This window comes from Mus pahari, chromosome 2 (assembly GCF_900095145.1).
Source record: "Mus pahari chromosome 2, PAHARI_EIJ_v1.1, whole genome shotgun sequence".
NCBI classification, from domain to species: domain Eukaryota; kingdom Metazoa; phylum Chordata; class Mammalia; order Rodentia; family Muridae; genus Mus; species Mus pahari.
Window position 1 is genome coordinate 33,429,799 of NC_034591.1, and position 9,472 is coordinate 33,439,270.

At 38.6% G+C, this 9,472-nt stretch overlaps 1 protein-coding gene across 2 annotated transcripts in view; it reads right to left on the reverse strand.

Annotated features, from left to right (window-relative positions):
- The window catches only part of Thsd7a (thrombospondin type 1 domain containing 7A), a 388,294-nt gene that overhangs the window by 32,513 nt on the left and 346,309 nt on the right, over window positions 1-9,472 (reverse strand). For both annotated transcript variants that reach the window (XM_021190560.2, XM_029534932.1), the window contains exons 14-16: window positions 4,199-4,377; window positions 1,996-2,001; window positions 455-588 (exon numbers count right to left, since the gene is read on the reverse strand). In XM_021190560.2, coding sequence (XP_021046219.1) covers window positions 455-588; window positions 1,996-2,001; window positions 4,199-4,377 — 319 coding nt within the window. The remainder of the gene's footprint in view (window positions 1-454; window positions 589-1,995; window positions 2,002-4,198; window positions 4,378-9,472) is intronic.

Below are 9,472 nucleotides of genomic sequence, written 5' to 3' on the forward strand. Positions count from 1 at the left end.
TAGCAATCTATATTTCTACCTAATCTGTATTTACAAATATTTGTGCATATATATATATATATATATATATATATATATATATATATATATATATATACATACACATATATAATGAAAAAAGAGGCCAGGGATTTTCAAAAAAGCAAGGAGGGGTATTTAGAGGGCTAGGATCTGGAGGGAGGAAAAGGGTGAGGCATATGATTATATTACAATCTCAAAAACAAATATAATTTTAAAACACTATTGTAAAGTAAAGCTTTTTGGGTCAGGAATTAGAATATCCAAACTGATGCATGCAATAGAGGGTCTTAATTTCCAAGAATCCAGATTTCCTAAAACCAAAGCTAACGGAAGTTGTCAGGAGAGCAGAGACGAGAGACGCCCTACGCTGTGACTTGTGGAGTTGGGAGATGGTCGATAGTTTTTGCTTCTTGGTCATTCTTGTAGGGCTTACCTCACTTTTCGGGTCTGCACACCTTCTCCACAGTTGTCTCGCATGTCCACAAAGGTCACCTTGCACACACTCCACGGCTCTGTGACCCATATGTACTGGTTGCAGTCACTGTGGCACGGGACAACCTCGTACACCTGAAAGACACAGCTGGTGATCCCGGGCAGGGGGATGAGAAGGGGGAAGGGTGGGTGGGAGACTTCTATATCACCACAATCAATATTTCACTAGAGCATCTTGGGAAGTCTAGTCAAGAAGAGGAAGATGGGCTGAACTGCATTTTCCGTTTTTTACACAGTGGGCATTCTAATTCACTGGTCCAGAATCAAAACATATTTCCATAAAATTGACATTTAGCACACTAAATTAAAAGTCTTTTGAACTATTTATTTTGTTCAAAGTTTTGTGTGTCTAGTTCTTAGCCCAGGGCACTCATGGGTTAGACACTTGGTCAAGATTTATCAAACAAATGAATGAAATGGATACTATAAACATATCTGCTTTTCAGATAAATATAATTTATACAGTTTTATATATAAATGTATATAGTTGTAAGAATTAACATTTTTTTTCACACAAGAAACTGAAATGATAAGTAAATGGAAATAAGCCCATCTTAAAACTAATCCTCAATCCCTTGAGGTATGGAAACAAGGTCCTGAATTAGTATTATATGATGTATAGCCACAGACACAGCTGTCAGCATCAAGGGCCTCACAGAACACAGCCAACTATTTGTGGTTATTGTCTTTCAGTCTCAAAGACAGTACAGTATGGTTTTATTTTTCAGGAATTCTAGAACAATGAGGCAACTGTGCAGTTTTCTCAATGAGAAAAATAAGTAGAAAAAAGACTGCAACCTACTACAACCAAGAATATAACCATTAATGAAAAATATTTAAAAATATTTTCATAATATGTGAATCTACACACACACACACACACACACACTCATACACACTAGTATAGAAATGATTTAGGTAATCAATTCTAGGAATCAGATTTAAACAGTCATTTGGAGTTATCCTTTTGCACACTTATTTACCCCATATAAGAGTAAAACATATGCAATGTTGGAATAAGACTGTAGCTAATGATATGACTGGTATATTCCCATTAGGGAGATGTGTTAAAACAGGACTACCACCATATGGCTAAAGACCATCCCACCAGTCCCAGGGAAAAGAAAAATCGAAATGGAGGGGCCCTGCTGCTCTTCCTAATCCTTTAATAAATGATCATTGCCCATTGTTGGGGGATAAATGCAAAGTATTTCATAGACTTTCCCAACATCTCCAAATAACCATTTTTCAGTCCACCATAATTCTCTCCTTCAAGCATAAATAAAGGGTCCCATTACCTCATTAAAGTGGGATAGGTGAAGGCTAGCTACCTTACCCTGTCTCCTCAGGCTCTATCAATAAAGAAACCCTACTGCTATACTAGGAGATAAAAAAGGGAGCAGTCACAGGAAAACCTAGTGGAGAAAATAATAATTCTTTAAAGAGCAGCACTCTGAAGAAACGGAAGATAAGCACACTCACCTGCGCCTGGAATGGTGTTTGGCAGGAATGAAGTAAAGGACAAGAAACAGAGAAATGGGAAAACGTTGGTTATTTTGATAAGAACCCATTCATGTTGTACATTTTCAGTTATGAGGACTTTCATTTAAAACACTAATTTTGTAAAGTCTTAGGAAGTATCTCTTAGGTTTTAGGAAGGGTAAATCAACCATTCCTCGTGACATAAATGTAAGATGAGCAGACAAAGATTACACAAGCAAAGGAAAGATTGCATGTGCAGGATGACAAGAGTTCAAAACCCGAGTGGATCTCAGAGCCCCTCTTACAGCAAACTGAACTACAGTTGCAAACAACTCAGGAATCAACAGAAACATGGACTGCCGTCTATATATTGACCCACCTACGGTTCCATCTACCCACCAGCCTATTTTAATCCATTCATACATTTTTAGCGAGGACCTGTGGGCTAAATTTCAGTGAGGAAACATTCTCAGAGACCATTTCACATCAAAAAACTACTATACTTTTACTGAGGAGTTTTAATTACAGTAAAACATCTTCATGGTGTATATTTTATAAACACTAGCCCCGTCTATTTGATTTTCTTGGGTATTTTACTAATATTTAAATGCCTATCCTTAAGCTTTATGTAAAACATTATGTTCAAAATTTGATGCCTAACTGATTGTTTTCTTTATTGCTTTACCTTTCTGTTTTCAGTTATTACTGTTTTGATATAACCCCCCACCCCCCAATGAATTGAAAACCAATACATGCATGTGCTTATCAAGTGCTGCCTTGAGTTTTATGAGAGATGTAACACTGTATGATGTACAGAAAACTTAGCACAGGGTCATGTACCTTTGGAAACAAAAGTGCTTAGGCAAATGTGGCATATTTAAATTGCTAGTTAGACCCATACATATGTGACCTATTGAATACATGTATACTTCCTCTTTGATGGGACTAAGGATGATAATTTATTACTACTAAATTTGTCATTGGAAATTCAAGATTTCTGAACTCGTAGACACACATTCTTGTCATCGTAAGCATGGGACTCGCGTTCTTCTGTTTCATATCCACCTGATTCCAGCTCTGCAAATGTATTTCTTCTTTGTAAATGAACACTTGCAGTTTAAGAAGACAAAATGCTCAATTGCCAGGAGATGGCGATAGAAGAGCATATTATTCTCTCCACAATGCCTAAGTTTATGTTGGAAGACCAGACTGAGAGCAGTTTCCATGTAATTTAATTCTTCAATGTTTAATTCTTCAATTTTTACTTACCTAGAAGTTTCCTTTGTATATGCTATGATTCTGTTGTTCCCAACAATCTTAGCTTAATCAGAAGGAAACTGCTGATAATCGCCTGGTTAGAGGTTAAAATGAGACAGGCTATGTTCACACGAGGCAGCTTTACATATTTAAATCCTTGGTTCATTTGATCATGGCTCAAATTCAAAACATAACATCTGCACACACTCTGGAAAAATCCATTCTCTGCTAATTTACATGCCGATCAACTGTGATAACAATGGTCTGTGCTGCTAAACTTAAGTTAATCACAATTCTGTCATTAGCCATTTTACTCTTTATCTCAACAGAATACAAATAACAACCACGGATAGGAGCCAGTGAAGTATGCATTCAAGCTCTAACACAGCTCCAGTGCTAGAAAAGGCAGTGACTGAATTGCTAGCACACACACATACTATATGAACTTTGAGACACTTTTTATATTTCCTATTTTACACTAACTAGATTGGAATGAATAAGTAACACCCCTTCTTTTTTAGATCATATTCATGTCATTTCTCCACTGTTCCCTTGAGTCCTTGGCTACTAAGCTCTCTTTCTGGTGGAAGTCTAGGGAAACTAAGAATGCTGTGACTTCATCACAGCAGTTAGACACAAGTGTATGGCAGATTAATGCCTTGACAGTACTCACGACTTAGCTGTCATTTTGCCTGCACGGAACTGTATTCTATCTAGATGTGTGCAGAATCCTGAAACCCCAGAAAATTTCAGAGGTAATATGCATAATTTGAGATTTTACATTTTTAGTGCGATTTCCTCAGACCCTATGAAAATAGAATCCATCCCATTTCTTTTTCAGGAGCTATTATTTAATTTTGTGCGCCTTTGAGAAATAAGAGAACAAAAAGATCCTTGGGAATCTGAGAAATATCTTAATGCATTTGACTGACGTTAGTAAAAATACCTGGTTGACATGGTCCAGTTTGGGGCAAGGCCTTCCTCCGTTATAAGGCTTTTCACGCAGCCACTTGGACCGGACCTTCACTCCACTGCCACAGGACTTGCTGCAGCGGGACCAGTTGGACCACTCACTGAGCTTGCAGTCTGAGGGACAGGGGATGATGCAAGCCTCCTCTATGTAACCTGAGCAGAGGAAAATGAAAGAAGAAGCGAGTTTGCTACCTGTCATTCTCTGACTTGCACCCACCATTCCAGCTCGTTTAGAAGGTCCACTTTTGACTTGACAGGAGCATGCGAACGCGGAGATGTCTGCATCCTGAGGGACTCAAATTAAATTCTGCAGGGAAATGACACATCTATACCGTGACTGTGTTAAAATAACCGCTAAGTAGCTGCCATATGATCTGCCTAGGATTCGTGCCCACCGTGTTTCGATGTTTCTGCTTAGTGACAGCTCATGTTTAATTGACAGTAGCCTACCATCTCACTCTCAAAGTTGCCAGAATGTAGTTAAAAATCTAACACAGACTTGTGTGACACTGTATGTGTGAATGCCACACACACAGGCGGGGATGTGAATCCTCACAGTATTCTTCCTCAAGAAAAGTCAGTTCCTCGCAGTAAACATCCAGAAGAATCCATTTATTTTTTAAAATTATTTTATTAGATATTTTCTTCATTTACATTTCAAATCTTATCCCGAATGTCCCCTATACCCTCCCCCCACCCTGCTCCCCTACCCACCCACTTCCATTTCTTGGCCCTGGCATTCCCCTCTATGGGGCATATAAAGTTTGCAAGACCAAGGGGCCTCTCTTCCCAATGATGGCTGACTAGGCCATCTTCTGCTACATATGCAGCTAGAGACACGAGCTCTGGGGGTACTGGTTAGTTCATATTGTTGTTCCACCTATAGGGTTGCAGACCCCTTCAGTTCCTTGGATACTTTCTCTAGCTCCTCCATTGGGGGCCCTGTGTTCCATCTAATAGCTGACTATGTGCATCCACTTCTGTGTTTGTCAGGCACTGGCATAGCCTCACAAGAGGCCGCTATTATCAGGGTCTCTTCAGCAGAATCTTGCTGGCATGTGCAAGAGTGTCTGGGTTTGGTGACTGATGATGGAATGGATCCCTGGGTGGGGTAGTCTCTGGATAGTCCATCCTTTCGTCTTAGCTCCAAACTTTGTCTCTGTAACTCCTTTTATGGGTATTTTGTTCCCTATTCTAAGGAGGAATGAAGTATCCACCTGTTGGTCTTCCTTCTTTTTGGTTTTCTTGTGTTTTGCAAATTTTACTGCTTGTGGACGTTGTACATCGTGGTGCGGAGCCTAGTGCGCACCACGATGTACAACGTCCACAAGCAGGGTATTCTAAGTTTCTGGGCTAATATCCACTTATCAGTGAGTGTATATCTAGTGACTTCTTTTGTGATTGGGTTACCTCACTCAGGATGATATCCCTCCAGATATATCCATTTGGCCAAGTATTTCATAAATTCATTGTTTTTAATAGCTGAGTAGTACTCCATTGGGTAAATGTACCACATTTTCTGTATCCATTCCTCTGTTGAGGGACCTCTGGGTTCCTTCCAGCTTCTGGCTATTATAAATAAGGCTTGGCACCTTTCCTTCCCCCTGCCTTGATAATCAGTTCTGAGGAGGGAAATCAAAGGGTGTTGTGTAAGCAACACCTCATATCTCCACAGTGCTGTAACTATTAAAACTGCACCTCATTTTGTGTCCATTAGATCCTCTTGGAATTATAGATATATTAGGCAGGAACAAGAAAAGCAATGCAGAGAGATGATAGACAAGTCTAAGAGCACAGGGTAAGGGGTGGTGCTGGCTTATTCCATCAACGCATGAGCTAAATGAATACTGAGTGGATTTGATTTGGGAAGGAGGAAAATGCTTGCTTTGATTGGTTCTTCACTATCAACTTAATATTTCATGATATCAAATTATCTCTAGCTGGAAATGTAAAGCTCCTCTAGTTGGAGGTTTTCCTCCATCTGTATGACTGATTTTAAAAAAATGTCATATCAATCTACTCCATCTTTTTATATCAGTGACACTGAGGTTAATATGCCAAGTGACTATCGTATTCCACAATCTATGAAGGAACAGGTAGATTGTAAAACTTTTGCGCTAAAAACATTCATATAACATAAAAAAAAGCTCACGTTTCAATTTTTTTTGTATATTTGCTAAGTTGTACAATTGTTACCACCATCTAAATTTTAGATCTTTTTTTAACAAGCTCCTTTTCTGAAATTGTCCCTATTATCATCAGTCAATATATACTTTTTACCTCCCTCTTTAGATGCCAGCTATCAATTTATTATGGGACTCTACAAAATTGTCTTTTAATTGATCATATAAGTGAGACCCAGTGAACCATTTTGTGCTTTTGTTGTTGTTTTCAGCTTCTTTTAGTTTGATGTTTCTACCAGTACTTCATTCTTTAAGATTGAATACCACACTTGTCTAACCATTCATCAGGTAACAGACATACTTGTCTTTATACTCTATCTATTGTCACTGCTATCAACATGTGCATGCAAGTATATGTGCACAGAAATTTTTATCTTTTATTTTCAGATATATGCCTAGGGTTGGGACAATCCTTTCATATGGTAATTCTATGTACTGTATTTTAATGTCTTAAGGAAACATCATTCTTACCAAAAGTAACTGTTCTATTTATTCATTCTGCAGCAGTGTGTGAATGCTCTACCCTCTCTGATTCCTCGCCAGACTTGTCAATGTTCCAGTTTTTAACTTAGTGCTCTTGAAAGAAAATAAAAGCTTTAAATGTTGGTGAAGTCCACTTTATTATTATTATTATTATTTTTAATGTTGTCCTGTGTTTTGGTTTCCTGTCGAGGAAATTGTTGTATAATTCAAAGTCACAAAACTTTACATTATATTTTTCTCTGAGAGTTCCATAATTTTTAACTTTGTTTTTGGTGACAAGTTGCTTATGAATAGAGGGTCCAGCCTCATCTTTTGCATGTGGTCACTGACTTCACCTATGATGTCATGGAATGACATGGCATCAGCCATCAGCTTTCTGAGCCATCCTGTTCCCATTTTTTGGAAGCGTCTGCCTTCCACATTAAAGGGAGGGCTTATGTCTGAGACTGAGCTTCCATTCCTTTATCTCTATCTCTCTTCTTTGCCTGTCCCACTCTGACTTGACAAGTATAACGTTAGAGAAAGTTTGAAATCAGAAAGCATGAATATTTCAATTTTATTTTTTTCTCAATACAGATTTGGTTATTTTTGAATCACTTATAATATCATATGCATTTTAATATGACTCTTCATTTTCTGCAATTAAAGGCATTTGGGATTCCAATGGGAATCACTTCAAGTCTGTTCAACTTAAGCATCTTGACATGGTAACAGTCCAGGTAATTGGGATTTCCTTCCAGCTATTTGGGTCTGTAATTTCTTTTAATGACTCTATTTGGTGTCTGTGTAGTCTTCGGGTCTTAAATTAATTTTGTTAATTTATTTATATTTTATTTGTATACTTTAAGTAGATTTTTAAAGTAAGCAATAATTATTGATATCTTCAAATGCAAGGAAATCAGATAATCTTTAAATGAAAATGTCATGTTTAGTATGTAACATTGTTTCCAAGTTGTGCTAGACTGAAATAATAATAAAATGCTGCCTATATTTTGTATAATACTTTCAAACATTATCTCATAGACTGTTTAGGACTTTTCAAAAGTATAGTCTTCTTCCACTACAGATCTTCAGTAAAAGTGTTTATAACTGTCTCTGGCTTTTAAAAATGAGTATACACTCTTGTGTTCATTCAACTCTCCTATTTTTCTCACTAAAAAATTTTACTAAAGAAATAATAGGTGCATATATAACATTAAGAAGTAAGATGCTTAATTTCCTTGCATAGTTTCCCCAGCTGCTTTTGTGTAATTAGAATGCACTTCCTGCTGAGATATTGACACTCTCTCTTCTTCGACTGACTGCTTGCCTTGTGGGACTGAGCAACTGCTAGATCCTTGGACTTCCATTCACAGCTGTTGCTGAACATTGTTGGGAGTTGGACTACAGACCTATAAGTCCTGTGACTCTAGAGAGCCCTGACTAGTGCAGAAGTTGGTGAGATGCATTCCCCTGAGCTTCTGAGCCTTCCTCAGCTTTCCTCAGGTGTACATGCACTCATTTGCATGGATAGCACTGATGCAAGGAACGCTGTGGTCAGACTCCGGTGAAACCAATAGAGTCTGGAGGAGGAACCAACATATAGCATGCCTTTCTGTATACAAGCTCTTACATGTTGTTAGGGTAATTCATACATTTGCATTTTTAATACCAGCTACACACTATTTTGTATTTTACAAGTTCATCAAAGCAACTTACGAAACTGAGACTCCAGAGTCCTCTTTTGAGTGCCATTTTTTGCATGTTTGTTTGGTTTTTGTATTGTTTGAGACAGGGTTTCTCTGTATAGCCCTGGCTGTCCTGGAACTCACTTTGTAGACCAGGCTGGCCTTGAACTCAGAAATCCACCTGCCTCTGCCTCCTAAATGCGTCACCACTGCCCAGATTGAGTGCCATTCTTTTTTTTTTTCTTTTTAATTTCCCAATTTTTTATTAGGTATTTACTTCATTTACATTTCAAATGCTATGCCCAAAGTCCCCTATACCCTCCTCCCCACTCCCTTAACCACCACTCCCACTTCTTGTCCCTGGTGTTCCCCTGTACTGGGGCATATAAAGTTTGCAAGACCAAGGGATCTCTCTTCCCAATGATGGCTGAGTAGGCCATCTTTGGTTACATATGCATCTAGAGACACGAGCTCTGGGGGTGCTGGTTAGTTCATATTGTTGTTCCACCTATAGAGTTGCAGAATGCTTCAGCATCTTGGGTACTTTCTCTAGCTCCTCCATTGGGGGCCCTGTGTTCCATCCAGTAGCTGACTGTGAGCATCCACCTCTGTGTTTGCCAGGCGCTGACATAGCCTCACAAGAGACAGCTATATCAGGGTCCTTTCAGCAAAATCTTGCTGGTGTATGCAATAGTGTCTGCATTTATTGGCTGGTTATGGATGGACCCCTGGGTGGGGCAGTTTCTAGATGGTCCATCCTTTCATCTCAGCTCCAAACTTTGTCTCTGTAACTCCTTCCATGGGTGTTTTGTTCCCAGTTCTAAGAAGGGGCGAAGTGTCCACATTTTGGTCTTCCTTCTTCTTGAGTTTCATGTGTTTTATAAATTGTATCTTGGGTATTCTAAGTTTCTGGGC